The 20,107-nt window shown below is 43.9% G+C and overlaps 2 protein-coding genes across 2 annotated transcripts; one reads left to right on the top strand and one right to left on the bottom strand.

Annotated features, from left to right (window-relative positions):
* Positions 1-1,383: 1,383 nt before the first annotated feature.
* dnajb12b (DnaJ heat shock protein family (Hsp40) member B12b) lies at positions 1,384-15,640 on the top strand. The gene is made up of 9 exons (XM_029697515.1): positions 1,384-1,574; positions 2,074-2,245; positions 3,210-3,355; positions 3,573-3,746; positions 3,869-3,936; positions 5,428-5,537; positions 11,743-11,915; positions 14,354-14,510; positions 14,782-15,640. Exons 1-8 carry the CDS (start codon positions 1,442-1,444, stop codon positions 14,473-14,475), a joined length of 1,098 nt encoding a protein of 365 aa, XP_029553375.1. The 5' UTR covers positions 1,384-1,441; the 3' UTR covers positions 14,476-14,510; positions 14,782-15,640.
* A 1,004-nt stretch (positions 15,641-16,644) lies between these two features.
* Positions 16,645-18,869, bottom strand: ddit4 (DNA-damage-inducible transcript 4). Its single transcript, XM_029697514.1, has 3 exons — positions 18,644-18,869; positions 18,067-18,342; positions 16,645-17,880 (listed from the first exon to the last, which is right to left on the bottom strand). The coding sequence occupies exons 2-3, from the start codon at positions 18,272-18,274 to the stop codon at positions 17,375-17,377; spliced, it is 714 nt and encodes a 237-aa protein (XP_029553374.1). The 5' UTR covers positions 18,275-18,342; positions 18,644-18,869; the 3' UTR covers positions 16,645-17,374.
* Positions 18,870-20,107: the final 1,238 nt, after the last annotated feature.

Raw genomic sequence — 20,107 nt, 5'->3', positions numbered from 1 at the left:
TTGTATTTTGCTACTATCAACACTGAAAGTATCTAGCAATGTATTGGGGATGTGAGACAGGATATGTGTTTTACCTTTCTTCATGCTCCTGTGTAGAACAACTTGTCAGGCGTTGCATTGGAGACTGATGTGTTCCTGTCCTGTCTTTTCATAATACTATTGCAGGTATGGTTCTATTGTCTAAGAATTAAGATCATACATTCTTTGTATTAAGGACTGGTTATTATTTTATACTATACATTATGGCTTTATGTATGAGTGTGATTGTGAGAGTCTGAGAAAACACTGAGAGAGAAAGAACAACTTGTCAGGCGTTGCATTGGAGACTGATGTGTTCCTGTCCTGTCTTTTCATAATACTATTGCAGCAGATCAACATAAAAGCCTTAAAGACAGCCGTGGTGTCGCTCTTCAATTCTGGGTTCTCCTGTGGTGCATAAGAAACCCGCTACATAACCATACTTCAATTTTATTTGATTCCACTTAAAACATCATCTGGCGCCATCATGAGGCCCCATAACGGCTATTCAAATCAAAGGGCTTTATTGTCAAAGCAAGTGAAATAGATAATAAAAAAAGTGAAATAAACAATATTAAATGAACAGTAGACATTACACTCACAAAAGTTCCAAAGGAATAGAGACATTTCAAATGTCATATTATGTCTATATACAGTGTTGCAACGAGTACAAAAGGGAAAATAAATATGGGTTGTATTTACAATGATGTTTGTTCTTCACTGGTTGCCCTTTTCTTGCTGCTGTGATGGCACACTGGTATTTCACCCAATAGATATGGGAGTTTTTGAATTATTTGTGGGTCTGTGTAATCTGAGGGAAATATGAGACTGTCTTGCCTAGTTAAATAAAGGTAAATAAATATAATTAAAAATATGGTTTTACATTGGGCAGGAGGTTAGGAAGTGCAGCTCAGTTTCCATTTCATTTTGTGGACAGTGTACACATAGCCTGTCTTCTCTTGAGAGCCAGGTCTGCCTACGGCGGCCTTTCTCAATAGCAAGGCTTTGCTCACTGAGTCTGTACATAGTCAAAGCTTTCCTTAATTTTGGGTCAGTCACAGTGGTCAGCTATTCTGCGACTGTGTACTCTCTGTTTAGGGCCAAATAGCATTCTAGTTTGCTCAGTTTTTTATGTTAATTCTTTCCAATGTGTCCAGTAATTATCTTTTTGTTTTCTCATGATTTGGTTGGGTGTAATTGTGTTGCTGTCCTGGGGCTCTGTGCCAGGACCAGCCTGCTTCTCCAGGTTCATCTCTCTGTAGGTGATGGTTTTGTTCTGGAAAGTTTGGCTCCATCTAGCAGCCAATACGAACGTGACCCCCCCCGCCCCACTCCGTCCCGACTTAATGCGTGACGTCATTAGAAAGCGCCCCACAACGGCTGTTAGCGTTATTTTTTTATTTACCTCAAGCTGCGTCCCGCAATGGAAGTAAACAGGGACGAAGCAGAGCGTTGCATTGACATTGCAACTGCTGCATTAACAAACAATCAAGCAGAGAAGGCCGTTAGATTTCTAGAAAAGGCACAGAAACTTTTTCCGACGGATAAGGCGAGAGGTAAGAGAGCCGCTAGAGAAGCGACATGAATACCAGCTAGCATCCAGGCTATATTTTTTCTTGGGAAATTGAGGGCCCGCTATAGTTGCGATAATACGTTACCCTTCTCACTGCCATAGCTAGCTAATTATCGCCGATTTTTCATATGAAACATCTAATCTGGCTGGATTTTGCATTGTCACTGTTGTAGTTGTAGTATACACAGTCCGTTTAATTCTGCTGGTAATATTAGCTAGCGAGCTACTTAACGTTAACTATGTAGTCAGTACATTCAGTTGCACCCAATCTCATGTTGCTAGCTAAATACAAACGGTGTAGCTGCATAGCTAGCGGTCTTTAACGCTGTTACTTAGAATAACTCACTACATGTGCTTCTGACTGTACAAGAGGGAGATGTCATCAGAGATTTGCCCCAATGGGCCTGCTCAGAGGAGACGTTTCGGGGGGAAACTGCGATACTCAAATGTTCCTCTAAATGTTACTCTATCTGTATTTCCAGCACTGCTGGACTTGATTGCAAAAAATGGTTTCACCCCTGGTCATGACAACCAGTCAGGAACCAGTGATGGCACTGGGCCAAGGCAGCGAAGACCTGGGGAGGAGGACCAAGGAGAGTCGGCCTCGCAGACAGCCAAATCCTACACCTCAGATCAACTGGACGCTGTCAAGAAGTAGGATGCATGGAATTTACTATCATTGCAATTATTATCATATAAAATGTAATTGCAAGGAAAAGGATACTTAGTCAGTTGCACAACTGAATACATTCAACCAAAATGTGTCTCCCACATTTAACCCAACCCCTCTGAATCAGAGAGGTGCAGGAGTCATTTAACCCAACCCCTCTGAATCAGAGAGGTGCAGGAGTCATTTAACCCAACCCCTCTGCATCAGAGAGGTGCAGGAGTCATTTAACCCAACCCCTCTGAATCAGAGAGGTGCAGGAGTCATTTAACCCAACCCCTCTGAATCAGAGAGGTGCAGGAGTCATTTAACCCAACCCCTCTGAATCAGAGAGAGGTGCAGGAGTCATTTAACCCAACCCCTCTGAATCAGAGAGAGGTGCAGGAGTCATTTAACCCAACCCCTCTGAATCAGAGAGAGGTGCAGGAGTCATTTAACCCAACCCCTCTGAATCAGAGAGGTGCAGGAGTCATTTAACCCAACCCCTCTGAATCAGAGAGGTGCAGGAGTCATTTAACCCACCCCCTCTGAATCAGAGAGGTGCGGGAGTCATTTAACCCAACTCCTCTGAATCAGAGAGGTGCGGGGGGCTGCCTTAATCGAAATTCATGTCATCGGTGCCCAGGGAGCAGTTGTTGGGGGTTAAATGCGAAAGGTCGCTGGCTCAGATTCAAACTGATTTTTCACCCAACGCTCTTACCCGTTAGGCTACCTGCCGCCCAATGTTCCTGCTGAGCTGGGACCACACATATATTTTTGTTGATAAAAGCGTCTGCTAAATGGCATGTGATATTGAAGCTGCTTCAAGGCTTCTAAAACATTAACATCAAACATGTGTTTAACTCCCACTTTCCTCAATGAATCTTCCCTATCAGAACATGAAAATATCTTGAAACAATTTAGTGTTTTGTCAATGGTTCTGTCTTTTTTAGTTTTCTTATTTCTTTGCAGAATAAAACAGTGTAAAGACTTCTATGAGATTCTTGGAGTGAAGAAAGATGCGTCTGAAGATGATCTCAAAAAGTCATATCGAAAATTAGCGTTGAAATTCCATCCCGACAAGAACCACGCACCGGGTGCCACTGAGGCATTTAAAGGTCCGCCCCAAACCATACTTATTCTCTTACTTATTTTAACGTGAGAACCATTCAAAGGAGCCGGTTTGCCGGACACAGATTAAGCCTAGTCCTGGACTAAAACGTGTTCAACAGAGAATGCTTTCTAGTCTAATCTGTGTCCAGGAAACCGCTCCAATGAATTGTATATCATTTAATGTAATTTGAAGGTACTCAAAAGGTGTTTGTTTTCCCCCAGCTATTGGAAATGCCTATGCCTGCTTGAGTAATGCTGACAAGAGGAAACAGTATGACCAGTGTGGTGAGGAGAAGAGACACCCGTCAAGACAGGACCAGACCAACGGAGACTTCCAGGCTGATATTTCACCTGAGGACCTCTTCAATATGTTCTTCGGAGGGGGTTTTCCAGCAAGTGAGTGACACACAGTCATTAGAAACCATTGCATCTACATATTTTACTTCATCAATGTGTGTGGTTGTACTGACACCTCCACTGCTAATGCTCTATCTATTGGTTGTCTGTTGTGCTTCAAGGCAACGTTCATGTATACAGAAATGGGCGTTATCAGAGGCCAGCGGGACAACAGGGACAACAGAGAGAGGTATGCCTGTGGTTTTTTTGTGATTGCACATTTTGCAGTTCAGGTCATTAAGTAGATACATTTAGCCATTTTCTAATGGTTTTCTGATGTTTAGCCTGCTGTACAGCAGGGGGAGTCCTTGAGTTGTTTTTGCACTGCAAACTGAGAATGGTCTACTTGGGTTGAACTGTATTGTTACACTACATGACCAAAAGTATGTGGACACCTGCTTGTCCAACATCTCATTCCAAAATAATGTCCATTAATATGGAGTTGGTCCCCCCTTTGCTGCTATAACAGCCTCCACTCTTCTGGGAAGGCTTTCCACTAGATGTTGGAACATTGCTGTGGGGACTTGCTTCTATTCAGCCACAACAGCATTAGTGAAGTCGGGCACTGATGTTGTGTGATTAGTCCTGGCTCGCAGTCGGTGTTCCAATTCATCCCAAAGGTGTTCGATGGGGTTGAGGTCGGGGCTCTGTGCAGGCCAGTCAAGTTCTTCCACACCGATCTCAACAAACCGTTTCTGTATGGACCTCGCTTTGTGCATGGGGCCATTGTCATGCTGAAACAGGAAAGGGCCTTCCCCAAACTGTTGCCACAAAGTTGGAAGCACAGAATCGTTTTGGAATGTCATTGTATGCTGTATCGTTAAGATTTCCCTTCGGTGTAACTAAGGGGCCTAGCCTGAACCATGAAAAACAGCCCCAGATCATTATTCCTCCTCCACCAAACTTTACAGTTGGCACTATGCATTAGGACAGGTTAGCGTTCTCCTGGCATCTAGAGAACGTGCTTCCCCTGTTCCAGAGCCCAATGGCGGCGAGCTTTACTCCACTCCAGCCGACGCTTGGCATTGCACATGGTGATCTTAGGCTTGTGTGCGGCTGCTTGGCCATGGAAACCCATTTCATGAAGCTCCTGACAAACAGTTGTTGTGCTGACGTTGCTTTCAGAGGCAGTTTGGAACACGGTAGTGAGTGTTGCAACCGAGGACAGATGATTTTTTTTTCGCTACGGGCTCGGCGGTACCGTTTTGTGTGCTTGTGTGGCCTACCACTTCGCGGCTGAACTTTTGTTGCTCCTAGATGTTTCCCCTTCAAAATAACAACACTTAGTTGCCCGGGGAAGCTCTAGCAGGGCAGACATTTGACGAACTGTCTTGTTGGAAAGGTGGCATCCTATGACGGTGGCATGTTGAAAGTCACTGAGCTCTAAAGTAAGGCCGTTCGACTACCAATGTGTGTCTATGGAGATTGCATGGCAGTGTGCTCAGTTTTATACACCTGTCAGCAACGGGTGTGGCTGAAAGAGCCGAATCCACTCATTTGAAAGGGTGTCCACATACTTTTGTACATATAGTGTATGTGAAATTAGCCAAGGTGGATTGCTAGGCTTAAGACCGGTAGTTGGTTTTGCAGTGTTATCAGTTAACTCTAACAGACCTGTATAGTTTACCATGTCAGTTTGTCATTGTTGTGTCTAACAAACCTGTGTGTTGTGATTTTTCAGGGAGGCTTTGCGCTCTTTGTCCAGCTGCTGCCCATCGTCATCCTGGTGGTTGTGTCAGCTCTCAGTCAGATGATGGTCTCCACTGCCCCCTACAGCCTCAGCTTCAGGCCGTGAGTCTAACCTCTGACCCCCCACGACCTGGATGATAACCTCCTGGAATAGCCTGGTCCTATGCGTCTGTTATTTATTTATTTATCTATTTCACCTTTATTTAACCAGGTAGGTCAGTTGAGAACAAGTTCATTTACAACTGCGACCTGGTTAAGATAAAGCAAAGCAGTGCGACAAAAACAACAGTTACACACATAAACAAACACAGTCAATAACACAATAGAAAAATCTATATACAGTGTGTGCAAATGTAGAAGATTAGAGCGGTAAGGCAATAAATAGGCCATAGAGGCAAAATAATTACAATTTAGCATCAACACTGGAGTGATAGATTTGCAGATGATGTGCAAGTAGAGATACTGGGGTGCAAAAGAGCAAGAAGATAAATAACAATATGGGGATGAGGTAGTTGCGTGTGCTATTTACAGATGGGCTGTGTACAGGTACAGTGATCGGTAAGCTGCTCTGACAGCTGATGCTTGAAGTTAGTGAGGGAGATATGAGTCTCCAGCTTCAGTGATTTTTGCAATTAGTTCCAGTCATTGACAGCAGAGAACTGTAAGGAAAGGCGGCCAAAGTAAGTGTTGGCTTTGGGGATGACCAGTGAGATATACCTGCTGGAGCGCGTGCTACGGGTGGGTGTTGTTATGGTGACCAGTGAGCTGAGATAAGTCGGGGCTTTACCTAGCAAAGACTTATATCAGGTCATATGGTTATGACATGGAGCCAGTGGGTTTGGCGACGAATATGTAGCGAGAGCCAGCCAACGAGAGCCAGCCTACGAGAGCATACAGCTCTGGTGACAACGGATGGCACTGTGATAGACTATCATCCAGTTTGCTGAGTAGAGTGTTGGAGGCTATTTTGTAACTGACATCGTCGAGGATCGGTAAGATAGTCAGTTTTACGAGGGTATGTTTGGCAGCATGAGTGAAGGATGCTTTGTTGCGAAATAGGAAGCCGATTCTAGATTTAATTTTGGATTGGAGATGTTTAATGTGAGTCTGGAAGGAGAGTTTACAGTCTAACCAGACACCTAGGTATTTGTAATTGTCCACATATTCTAAGTCAGAACCGTCCAGAGTAGTGATGCTAGTCGGGCGGGCAGGTGCGGGCAGAAATCGGTTGAAGAGCATGCATTTAGTTTTACTAGCATTTAAAAGCAGTTTGAGGCCATGGAAGGAGTATTGTATGGCATTGAAGCTCGCTTGGAGGTTAGTTAACACAGTGTCCAAAGAAGGGCCAGATGTATACAGAATGGTGTCGTCTGCGTAGAGGTGGTTCAGAGAATCATCAACAGCAAGAGTGACATGCTTCTACACCTGCTTCTACACCTGCATTGCTTGCTGTTTGGAGTTTTAGGCTGGGTTTCTGTACAGCACTTTGAGATATCAGCTGATGTAAGAAGGGCTTTATAAATACATTTGATATCGTTGATGTATACAGAAAAAGAGTCTGCCCGAGAATTGAACCCTGTGGCACCCCCGTAGACAACAGGCCCTCCGATTTGACACACTGAACTCTGTCTGAGAAGTAGTATGTGAACCAGGCGCGACAATCATTTGAGAAACCAAGGCTATTGAGTCTGCCGATAAGAATGAGGTGATTTGACAGTCGAAAGCCTTGGCCAGGTCGATGAAGACGGCTGCACAGTACTGTCTTTTATCGATGGCGGTTATGATATCGTTTAGGACCTTGAGCGTGGCTGAGGTGCACCCATGACCAGCTTGGAAACCAGATTGCATAGTGGAGAAGGTACGGTGGGATTCGAAATGGTCGGTGATCTGTTTACCTTCGCTTTCGAAGACTTTAGAAAGTCAGGGCAGGATGGATAGAGGTCTATAACATTTTGGGTCTAGAGTGTCTCCCCCTTTTGAAGAGGGAGATGACCCTGACAGCTTTTCAATCTTTGGGGATCTCAGACGATACGAAAGGGAGGTTGAACAGGCTAGTAATAGGGGTTGCAACAATTGCGGCAGATAATTTTAGAAGGAGGGGTCCAGATTGTCCAGCCGGCTGAGTTGTAGGGATCCAGATTTTGCAGCGTTTTCAGAACATCAACTGTCTGGATTTGGGTGAAGGAGAATCGGGGGCGGACTTGGGCAAGTTGCTGCAGGGGGTGCGGAGCTGTTGGCCGGGGTAGGGGTAGCCAGGTGGAATGCATGGCCAACCGTAGAAAAATGCTCATTGAAATGATCGATTATCGTAGATTTATCGGTGGTGACAGTGTTACCTAGCCTCAGTGCAGTGGGCAGCTGGGAGGAGGTGCTCTTATTCTCCATGGACTTCACAGTGTCCCCAACATTTTTGGAATCAGTGCTATAGGTTGCAAATTTCTGTTTGAAAAAGCTAGCCTTAGCTTTCCTAACTGACTGTGTCTATTGGTTCCTGACTTCCCTGAAAAGTTGCATATCGCGGGGGCTATTCGAAGCTAATGCAGAACGCCACAGGATGTTTTTGTGCTGCTCAAGGGCAGTCAAGTCTGTGGTGAACCAAGGGCTATATCTGTTCTTAGTTCTACATTTTTTGAATGGGGCATGCTTATTTAAGATGGTGAGGAAAGCACTTTTAAAGAGCAACCAGGCATCCTCTACTGACGGGATGAGGTCAATATCCTTCCAGGATTCCCGGGCCAGGTCTATTAGAAAGCCTTGCTCGCTGAAGTGATTTAGGGTGCCTTTGATAGTGATGAGGGGTGGTCGTTTGACCGCTGACCCATTACGGGTGCAGGCAGTGAACGCTGAGATCCTGGTTGAAGACAACAGAGGTGTATTTCGAGGGCAAGTTGGTCAGGATGATATCTAAGAGGGTGCCCATGGTTACGAATTTAGAGTTGTACCTGGTAGGTTCCTTGATCATTTGTGTGAGATTGAGGGCATCTAGCTTAGATTGTAGGATGGCTGGGGTGTTAAGCATATCCCAGTTTAGGTCACCTAACAGTACGAACTCAGAAGATGGTTGGGGGGCAATCAATTCACATATGGTGTCCAGGGCACAGCTGGGGGCTGAAGGTGGTCTATAACAAGCAACAACGGTGAGAGACTTGTTTCTGGAAAGGTGGATTTTTAAAAGTAGAAGCTTGATTTGTTTGGGCACAGACCTGGATAGTATGACAGAACTCTGCAGGCTATCTCTGCAGTAGATTGCAACTCCGCCCCCTTTGGCAGTTCTATCTTGTCGGAAAATGTTATAGTTAGGGATGAAAATTTCAGGATTTTTGGGGGTCTTCCTAAGCCAGGATTCAGACACGGCTAGGACATCCAGGTTGGCAGTGTGTGCTAAAGCAGTGAATAAAACAAACTTAGGGAGGAGGCTACTGATGTTAACATGCATGAAACCAAGTATTTTACGGTTACAGAAGTCAACAAATGAGAGCGCCTGGGGATGGGAGTGGTGCTGGGGGCTGTAGGGCCTGGGTTAACCTCTACATCACCAGAGGAGGAGTAGGATAAGGGTACGGCTATAAGCTATAAGAACTGGTTGTCTAGTGCTTTTGGAACAGAGAGTAAAAGGAGCAGATTTCTTGGCGTGGAAGAATAGATTCAAGGCATAATGTACAGACAAGGGTATGGTAGGATGTGAGTACAGTGGAGGTAAACCTAGGCATTGAGTGACGATGAGAGAGGTTTTGGGAATGTTCCAACCAGGATGAATGGAAATCTGGAATTTTGGGAAACTTACTGGAATTTTGCAATCCTAGCTGTGCTGTCTTAAACTCGTATAGTCATACATTTGACTATGATGTATTATTAAGCAACTTCCCCCAAAATAATGCAATCATATGATGATTCTTCTTTGCTTGTATTACAAAATGCTGAACTGCCTTGGATGGGACGGATTATCCTCCAGTTGCTGTTATCCTGCTATGACAATGTATTTCACAATGTGGTAATCCTCTAGTAATGATTATTTCTGGAAATTGTTTGGAAAGGTGGCTTTTCAGCAGTTTTTTGTGTTTGCTAAATGCATTAGTTTGACTGAGGTGGAGAGATGTCACCCTATTCCCTATATAGTGCATTATCCCTATGGGGTCTGTTCAATGGTAGGACTCTAAATAGGGACTAGGGTGCCATTTGGGACACCGCCTGGTAGTCTTTAGGGAGGTCACAAGTCATAGATTGACTTTAGGGGAAAGTAGTCGTCAGACATTTACATTTTAGTCATTTAGCAGACACTCTTATCCAGAGCGACTTACAGTAGTGAATGCATACATTTCATACATTTCATACATTTCATTTCATGCATTATTTATTTTTTTGTACTGGCCCCCCGTGGGAATCGAACCCACAACCCTGGCGTTGCACACACCATGCTGGCGTTGCAAACACCATGCTCTACAAACTGAGCCACAGGGAAGTCAGCAGGGGCTCTTTGGCCCATGGTTAAGGCCCAGTGATGGCTGGCCCGTGGTTAAGGCCCGGTGATGGCTGGCCCGTGGTTAAGGCCCGGTGATGGCTGGCCCGTGGTTAAGGCCCGGTGATGGCTGGCCCATGGTTAAGGCCCGGTGATGACTGGCCCGTGGTTAAGGCCCGGTGATGGCTGGTAGGTTTGGGCCGTATACCAGTGTATTTGGAAAAAGCCACGGTATGGTTTTTCAACACTGTCAAAACTATTTATTTGTAATTTCTCAATAAATGTGAATATTTGTAGCTACTTTTTAAGTTAATACCTGCAGTCAACTTGTGCAATAAGGGAAAGTGTGATACCTAGTCAGTTGTACATCTGAATGTATTCAGCTGAAATGTGTCATCCTTATTTAACCCAACCCCTCTGAATCAGAGAGGTGCAGGCGTCTGCCTTAATCAACATCCACGTCATCGGTGCCTGGGGAACAGTGGGTTAACTGCCTTGCTCATGGGCAGAACGACAGATTTGTACCTTGTGAACTCGGGGATTCAATCCAGCAACCTTTCGGTTACAGGCCCAACGCACCTAACCACCAGGCTATCACCACCGATACCCTACTCCTCTGTCTGTCTGTTATCACCACGGTTACTGTCGTGTGGGAGACTATAGTGATTGTGTCAGAGTAGTCCACTGTCATGTCCCACGATAAAGGGATTGGTGTTGGTGGGTTGATCATGTGAAGCTGCTTCACTGGGGCGGCAGGTAGCCTAGTGGTTAGAGCAGGTAGCCTAGTGGTTAGAGCAGGTAGCCTAGTGGTTAGAGCAGGTAGCCTAGTGGTTAGAGCAGGTAGCCTAGTGGTTAGAGCAGGTAGCCTATTGGTTAGAGCAGGTAGCCTAGTGGTTAGAGCAGGTAGCCTAGTGGTTAGAGCAGGTAGCCTAGTGGTTAGAGCAGGTAGCCTAGTGGTTAGAGCCAGGTAGCCTAGTGGTTAGAGCCAGGTAGCCTAGTGGTTAGAGCCAGGTGGCCTAGTGGTTAGAGCCAGGTGGCCTAGTGGTTAGAGCCAGGTGGCCTAGTGGTTAGAGCCAGGTGGCCTAGTGGTTAGAGCCAGGTGGCCTAGTGGTTAGAGCCAGGTGGCCTAGTGGTTAGAGCCAGGTGGCCTAGTGGTTAGAGCCAGGTGGCCTAGTGGTTAGAGCCAGGTGGCCTAGTGGTTAGAGCCAGGTGGCCTAGTGGTTAGAGCCAGGTGGCCTAGTGGTTAGAGCCAGGTGGCCTAGTGGTTAGAGCCAGGTGGCCTAGTGGTTAGAGCCAGGTGGCCTAGTGGTTAGAGTCAGGTGGCCTAGTGGTTAGAGCAGGTGGACTAGTGGTTAGAGCCAGGTGGCCTAGTGGTTAGAGCCTCTAGTGGTTAGAGCGTTGGGCCAGCAGGTAGCCTAGTGGTTAGAGCAGGTAGCCTAGTGGTTAGAGCATTGGGCCAGTAACCAGCAGGTAGCCTAGTGGTTAGAGCAGGTAGCCTAGTGGTTAGAGCATTGGGCCAGTAACCAGCAGGTAGCCTAGTGGTTAGAGCAGGTAGCTTAGTGGTTAGAGCATTGGGCCAGTAACCAGCAGGTAGCCTAGTGGTTAGAGAGTTGGGCCAGTAACCAGCAGGTAGCCTAGTGGTTAGAGCGTTGGGCCAGTAACTGAAAGGTTGTTAGATCAAATCCCTGAGCTGACAAGGTAAAAATCTGTCATTCTTCCCCTGAACAAGGCAGTTAACCCACTGTTCCTAGGCCGTCATTGAAAATAAGAATTTGTTCCTAACTGACTTGCCTAGTTAAATAAAATAAGAATTCACTCACTACTCTCTCTCTGTATCTCCATCAAATGCAGGTCTATTGGACACACCCACAAGAGGTACACTGAGACCTTGAGGGTGCCGTACTATGTGGGAGACCACTTCTCCAGGGAGTACAACGGGCTGAATCTGAAGACTGTGGAGAGGAGTGTGGAGGATGACTACATCTCCAACCTCAGAAACAACTGCTGGAAGGAGAAACAACAGAGTAAGTTCACTTTGTAGTATGAGAATAACATGGTCATTCAGCAGTCACTTCCATGGCTTCCAGAAGTGTCAGCGTTGACAGTGACGCCTGTTCAGTATGTTGGTCCATGTGGGAATCGAACCCTCAACCCCAGCGTTATACTCTTAGAACTGCTGGAAGCAGAAGTAGGTTGGTTTTCAAACAAGTTCTTCTCCGTTGACCTTTTCGTCTGTCTTTGGATGATGACGTTGTTCTATTGATTAATCAATATTCTCCCAATCAAATTTTATTGGTCACATACACGTGTTTAGCAGATGTTATTGCGGATTTTGCGAAATGCTTGTGTTTCTGGCTCCAACAGTGCAGTAATATCTAACAAGTAATATCTAACAATACACAACAATACACACACATCTAAAGTAAAGGAATGGAATTAAGAATATATAAATATGTGGATGATCAATGTCAGAGTGGCTTAGAGTAAGATACAGTAGAATAGAATACAGTATTTACATATGAGATGAGTAATACATAGAGTAAGATACAGTAGAATAGAATACAGTATATACATATGAGATGAGTAAAACAGTATGTAAACATTATTAAAGTGACCAGTGTCCCATGTCTATGTATATAGGGCTGCAGCCTCTAAGGTGCAGGGTTGAGTAACCGGGTGGTAACCGGGTGGTAACCGGGTGGTAACCGGGTAGTAACCGGGTGGTAACCGGGTAGTAACCGGGTGGTAACCGGGTAGTAACCGGGTAGTAACCGGGTGGTAACCGGGTGGTAACCGGGTGGTAACCGGGTGGTAACCGGGTGGTAACCGGCTAGTGATGGCTATTTAACAGTCTGATGGCCTTGAGATAGAAGCTGTTTTTCAGTCTCTTGGTTCCAGCTTTGATGCACCTGTACTGACCTCGCCTTCTGGATGATAGCGGGGTGAACAGGCAGTGGCTCGGGTGGTTGTTGTCCTTGATGATCTTTTTGGCCTTCCTGTGACATCGGGTGGTGTAGGTGTCCTGGAGGGCATTTAATTTGCCCCCGGTGATGCGTTGTGCAGACCGCACCATCCTCTGGAGAGCCTTGCGATCAATTCCAAGTGGTTGGCTACTTTAAAATGGGTATATACTGGAGGAGTGTTTAATGATTTAGTTTGGAGGCTTCAGGTGTTCTGATCCGACCTTAACCGGTTGTGTTCTGTTTGCTATAACGTAAGATGGATAACACAGCACCAGAAAGTGATATCCTCTGTGAAGAAATAGCACTACTTCACATGCAGAGGAGGCTGGTGATGGGAGGACGGCTCATAATAATGGCTGAAATACAGTGAATGGAATGTAGGGACCTAAAAAGATATATATTATTTTTGCCTGATTCAGTTTTTTCCATTTTGTTTTCCCAGGTTTCAATTTCCTACAGTTAAATGTTTTTGCTCTCAATCACTTTAAAAAAAATATATAACATCCAATTCAGTTATTTTCTAAGTCCACAACAATGCTTAAACCACATCAAGAGAACACTTTTAAGATCTGGGAAAAATGTGATACACTTTTGAGTGTAGTTACCATTTTAATTCCAGTGTGCACCTTGAAAGAGGCTGGCTGTTTTAGAGGTATTTTTGTAAAACAAAATACCCACAATAATCATCATCATATCGTTCTGCCAAGTAAGCATAGTCTACTTTGTAGTTAACATTTTATTTGAAGTATTTTGGATATGGAAAGCCTTTCCCATGTCCAGAAAGATCATTCATTAGCATCACCGCTAACGGCGACGCAAAGTGGTAGACACTCGCACCACACATACAGACGGGGAATTCTCATTGGCTCTTCAGAAAGTTGCAGGAAATACCAATCACTGATTCATTCTGTTCAAGTCTTATGATAAACTTCATTTTCAATTCATTTAGTTGATTCCCTACTAAGTTCAATACATTGTTGAATTCCGTTTTTAATGTCTGGATTCCTTGATTCCGTCCTCATTCTCAACATTGTGGATTTTCTCCGACCCTAGGAATGGTACAATTCCATTGATTCTGTTCCAGACATTACTATGAGCCCGTCCTCCTATTTAAAGTGCCAGCCACCGCTGTTTACATGGCAGGGGGAAAGGCACATAGCAGTTTTACATTACAACACATTATCATTCAGATGATTGGTTGTCTGGGCAAAATGCAAAGGAATAGGATACTCCTTTCAGCCTTTCTATTGTACTTCCTGTTATCTTATTGAACTTGTATTGTACACCCAATTTGGCGTTTTGTCTTAGGCTACATCACAATTCTTCTCCCTTCTCCCAAGGTGTACACTTGCTCACTTTCTTGCATGGATTTAACAATAGTGGGAACTCACTCCAGACAATGTTTACAACAATCATATGCTTTGAAATCCATGACAGGGAGTGCAGACTTCTGGGAAATATTGGGGACTGAGCCATTGTACTTTGTTGTTGTGTTCCAGAGGAGGGCCTGCTGTATCGAGCTCGCTATTTTGGAGACAATGAGTTGTACCAGAGGGCTCAGAAGATGGGGACACCGAGCTGCTCCAGGCTGTCTGACATCTCTGTTTCCTTAGGTGGTTAAATATAAAGGAAGGCTGTTGATCGCCACACTGATAGGTAAGAGCTCACCACTAAAACAACCTAAATGGCACCCTATTCCCTAGATAGTGCACTACTTTTCACCAGGGCACATAGGGAACTATATAGGGAATAGGATGCCATTATGGACTCAATCAGGCACAGTCTCTGTCTCCTATATAAGGCTCCATTGTTGTAGTGTACCTATTGGTTTATGGAAGTTATGAAGTCCTACTGGACTATGGAAGTTATGAGTCCCATGAACAGAGTGCACATGTTAAAACTGAATTGTTTTTGCTTTCTCTTTTAGGTAGTTATCCGAATCCGCAAAAACAATTTTATTGCCTGTAAATACATACGCTTTTCAACATTCGGGACTGTGACTTCACTGCACACCAAAACTCGGACAGACTCTCTCCATGAGTTGGAGATCTCGTATGGCGAAGAAGAAGAGAATGACCTAAAGTCTTGTTGAGGAAGAATGAATGCCCTCGTTGTTGATGATCATGGTGATGTGTCATGAAGTGACTGTGCTCTGTTACAAGCTGACTGTTTTACAAATGCACTGTTAGGGACTCCTGCTTTTACCCTCTACGTCCTAAATGGCACACTATTTGCTATATAGTGTACTATTTTTTTTATTATTATTTTTTTTTTTACCTGGGCCCATAGGGCTCTGGTCACAAGTAGTGCAGCATATAGAGAATAGGGTGCTATTTGGGATGTACCCTGAAGTCAGATGATGTAGTCAGGAAATACTCAGATCAGAAGGGGTTTATTATAGATGTCCTCCTTTAGCAATAGATACTAACGAGATATTCATCTTTCATTTCAACACGGTGAAAACATTGAAGAATGGTTAAGACCAATTGAAGCTGATGGCAGTTGGTTTCCTGATTTATACTTTATATGTAAATTATGATTTTTACTATGCAGGGATTATATTTATATATTCTCCTATCAGAGTCAGTAAGGTAAACATACACCTATCAAGACATGTACTGAGCAATGTTGATTTTGCAGACCTATGTATTTACAATGAGTGAACCCAGTGACTGAGAAAATAATTTATTTATTGTTGGAATTCTAAAATATCAAATGTTTTTATTCAAGATTTTCTTCATTAGAACACAACGGCTATCTAATAAAGTAGGTCTTGCTCACGATGACACGTCCATATTATGTTTTTACTCAAACAGGGAAAAGAAACATTCTACGTGCCCCATCTGTCATTCTCTCTCTGTGTGTGTGTGTGTGTGTGTGTGTGTGTGTGTGTGTGTGAGAGAGAGAGGGGGGGGGGGGGGGTTGGACAAGTGCCCAGACCAGTGAGTGCAGCATTACTCATCTAAACTGGCTTGTACAACAGTGACTAGCTGCAGCAAAGATGTGCACGTTTTCTACCAAATCAGATGGGCCGTTGTGCACGTTTTCCAGGGACGGCTTCATTTCACAACACTTCAGTGTCTACGTGACAAAATTACAATATGTATTTAAAACCACAAGCAAATCAGTGGTGAGGAACTAGAAGTAATAACAATGAACATCTACCCTGGGGCTGGTTGGCACAATCTCACTGATACGATACAGTTTTCTTTATATACTTGTCTCAGCACTTCACTGTTCTTTCAAAACAAAGCCCACTAGAACAGATGTCTTCCAAGGAAATGTCTGTCCTCATATACACAGGCCATTTCTTGGGATACTGCAATATGTTTCTCAGTTTATGGTCAACACCTGTAGTTGACTTGCTGTATCGCTAGAGGGTGCTGACTCGGAGAAAAAACACTGAGAAAAACAAGTGGTGGAGCTCAGACAAAGGCCCTGCAATGAATGGAGAAAGAAAAATGTGCCTGTGTTGCAAAGAATCCTAGTATCTAATGCTTTGTTGCTTCATATTCCAATTCATCTAATAAGCCTTTGCTACTCTGGCTGCTTTTACACAATACACTTGGCCCAATTATTGGCAAAGATCTGATCTAACTGATCAAAAGTTAAGCCCAATCAGTGGGGGAAAAAAACTAGAATTTTGCTGCCTGTGTAAAATGCAGCCAAGGTGAGCAACTATATATGGTGTTCTTGATTCAATGAGTTTCATTCAGTGATAGGTATCACCATACACTACACCCACTCATAAGACATTCTGAAAGGTTTGGTCAAAGCAACAATGACAATGTTTTGTAAAAAAAAAATATATATTTATTGTCTGAAGTTCATTAAATGGAAAGTATCAAGACAGTGCGGATATTTGAATATCAAATAAAATGATGCACAGATGAGTATGCAGGAGGACAAACCATTCTAAACTGGAAATAAAGAATCAAGTAAACTAACCTGTGGTTCACAGAATGGATGCTACAGATGGAGAAGCAAGTACTGCTAAGTAATGTTGGTCTCTAGCCAAACACGTCAATCTGGTCCCCTTAACATGGTGTACAATGAATTGCCATGAAGAAAAAAAATTACCACAGTTTCTAAAATGGCCACATACAAACGTTACCATACAGCTAGCTGCCATTGTCTGGTTTCAATAGAAACAGGTAAACATTTTTAACAATAAATGGAAAACCAAACCACCCATCTTTTATAAAATAGATATTAGTGGTTTGCAAAAGTGCCAGAAACTTCATTTTAAGTGTTTGGATTAACGCCATTCTCTTAAACACACTAAACTACTCACGTACCATTTACTGTGGCTCCCCTACACAGGAACACCAAGCCGCAAATAATGTACATAGAGAAGTAATCGCCGGTTCATCTTAACAGTTAAGAAAATGTCCTAGAAATCATACATTTGACTAGAATCCCAAATGTTGATCACTAGGGCTCTAATGAGCGTTGTAGGTAGGACACTTGGTACAACAAGGTTTATTAGAAAAATATCTAAAGAAAGTCTCTGGTTTCTTTCAGCACTCTTCGATGAGCAACTCTTCAGAGCTGTACAGTTTCTTCTTGATCACTCTGAAGCCCGTGCTCAGTCTAATCGCCTGTCTCTTTACGGGACTGGATGGAGACTTTGTGGAGAAAAGCCCTTGAATTTTGGGCCACAGTCCTCCAGAATCGAGCCTCAGCACCAGTGTGAGCTGGAAGGTAGGGACGAGATATGGGTCCACGGCGATCTGTTCCATACTCTGACACACCTCCCCCTGTTCCACACAGAGGTCTATGAGAGCCCCCCTCAGGCCGCAGGGCTCGCTGGCCGCCAGGTGAAGGAGCTCTTGGCCTATGTGTTCTAGGAGCTTCTCAGGGATGAGTAGTTTGGAACATCTCAGGGCACCATCTTTGGCTTCCCTTAAACTACAGGCAATTAGGTCCACAAGTTCTTTCAGAAGGGTCTCCTCCATTGAGAGGAGATCATCGTATAACATGTTGCTGAAGTCATCAGATGAGGAGATAGAGGGAAAGTCAAACCCTGAAAGATAAGAGGGCAGTTTTAGTCATACAGAACATCAGATAGATCTATCTTTTGTCAAACAACTAGCAATAGTAACCTGGTCTCAGATCTGTTTGTTTCTGTATTAATAGCCAAGTCCTATCATCAATAAGACAGCACAAACAGGTCCGGGGACCAGGCTAGGTCGAGCTATTAAATATTTACCGGAGTCTGAGAGATCAGTCCTGCTGCCATTGTCTGAGTCGGAGTCTATACTGTGACCGCTGCTACTGCCGTCTCCTCTGAAGTCGGTTAACTTCTGCACCAGTTTCCCCCACGACGACCGTTTGGCGGTGGCGTCCATCGGGGAAGGGGATGAGCTGAAGCTGTCTAAGTCATGGACCATCATGGTTGTAGGAAGTGCAGGCATCATTTCCCAAGTGGTCAAAGTGTTCAACTTCTTATAAAACTTTCCAAGTCTCAGGGATCATAGATCAGGTTCTGTTGAGAGAAATAACGGCAACGATAAAAAACACTGAATTTGAAATGAAGAGTAGCTAGCTAGCTACAGTAACGTTGACTAGCTAGACTTTACATATCAGACAATGTAACAATACAACTAGCTGTTCAGTGACTGATATAGCTAATTATCTATTGTAATAAACGTTTACCGAGTGGAGAAAAAGGCAGTTGTCTAGCTGGTTAACGTTAATGTTAACGTTAGTCCTTTCATTCCCTTGTTCAAAGTTGACGCTCGAGACAATACGTTGAAATAATAGCCAGTGACAGAAATTATACTTACAAAGATGTTGCTAACGTGGAAATGTTATTTCTGTTGTAATCCAGTTAGTGCGTTTATTTTTGTTGTTGTTGTTGCTGAGATTGAGGACAAAGGCTTCCCAGTCAATCCAACCCGACTATACATGTAGTTCTCCCGTCGCACAGCTGCTCAGCTCTGCAGATCTTATGCTCCGACAGAGCTGTTTAAATAACCTTCTGATTTCTCACCTCTCAGCCAATCAGAGGCCGGGGCACGTCATCCTGCTCTATCCTGCCTGGTAACGTGCGGTGAAACACAGAGGGGCAGAAGTAAGGAACAAAAGAGACATGGTGAGGAGGGGGGCTGGGACCCTCAAATGTCATTTCTGCTCGGGAAAAACACCAGCTACAGTCTTTGTTGCACGTAGTTCTAGCCCGGACATTGCCCGGACATGTTAAAACTCCATGCACTTGTTCATTTCCAAAAGAATAGGACGCAATACATAGACTAAGCAGAAGGTGTAACATTACGTCATGGGTTTGGAACAATGTATCTGATCCAAACTAAGCGCATTACATTGCGTAGGCATAGTCCACTGCTTACTACACTACACATAGTTCTAGATACAACATGCATTTTACCTGAAACCCTAAAAAGAACTTACAACAGCAGGGTAATCAATTTGGTGGTGCGTAGTTATGATTTTACTTGCAAGAATAACTGTCGAAAATGTTGTTTTGTCATCCCATGTACCCCCCCCCCCCCCCCAACCATCCAAACAGCAGGCAATAGGCATAGAAACTGTCAGCTGCAGATAAACAAAAGAGCTGCAGACAATGGACACACTTCTGGTTATAATATAGCTCGACTTCATATGTTTTCATGTTGCCTTTATATTATGTCAATTCATCAGTTGGTTACAGTAACAATTATTCATGTTATTCTATGTAGTCCAAGTATGATGCAATGCTACTATGTAATGCTCAGCTGCTGTTATAATAACAGTTCATGTTATTCTATGTAGTCCAAGTATGATACAATGCTACTCTGTTATGCTCAGCTGCTGTTATAGTACATACTGTATACTGTAACTTTGCATCTTCCACTCCCCACAGGATAGAATATTCTCTGTCACCATTTGTATAGCAAGGCAGAGCATTTACATGTATATTGATCATTTATCAACAAATGACATTTTATTAGTCAGACGTATTGCTGAACTGTCTGTAACACCTTATCTGTTGATCATGTTGCTGATGTCATCATAAAAGGATAACATGGTGACTATTGAGTGTGAGGAACGGTTTCAGGAAGTGGGTTAGAACATTATCTTCATGTACTGAACATCATGCTCTGAATGCAGGTAAACAAATTAGTTGGTTTTGTGTTTGGACGATGCAGGGACACATTTTGCATAGTTCTGTGTTTTTTTTATTCATTGTCACATACACCGGATTAGGTGCAGGGAAATGTGTTGTTTTACAGGGTCAGTCATAGTAGTATGAT

The sequence above is a fragment of the Salmo trutta genome, chromosome 18 (genome assembly GCF_901001165.1).
Source record: "Salmo trutta chromosome 18, fSalTru1.1, whole genome shotgun sequence".
Lineage (NCBI taxonomy): Eukaryota > Metazoa > Chordata > Actinopteri > Salmoniformes > Salmonidae > Salmo > Salmo trutta.
Note: the sequence above shows the minus strand (reverse complement) of the source record. Positions and strands in the feature narration are given on the sequence as shown.

Excerpts from the sequence above, each read along its gene's own strand:
- dnajb12b (XM_029697515.1), top strand. The coding sequence starts at position 1,442 with ATGGAAGTAAACAGGGACGAAGCAGAGCGTTGCATTGACATTGCAACT. Across the intron at positions 1,575-2,073 it reads TCCGACGGATAAGGCGAGAG|CACTGCTGGACTTGATTGCA; the intron begins GTAAGAGAGCCG and ends CTGTATTTCCAG. Across the intron at positions 2,246-3,209 it reads CAACTGGACGCTGTCAAGAA|AATAAAACAGTGTAAAGACT; the intron begins GTAGGATGCATG and ends ATTTCTTTGCAG.
- ddit4 (XM_029697514.1), bottom strand. The coding sequence starts at position 18,274 with ATGATGCCTGCACTTCCTACAACCATGATGGTCCATGACTTAGACAGC. Across the intron at positions 17,881-18,066 it reads GACTGATCTCTCAGACTCCG|GGTTTGACTTTCCCTCTATC; the intron begins GTAAATATTTAA and ends CTTATCTTTCAG.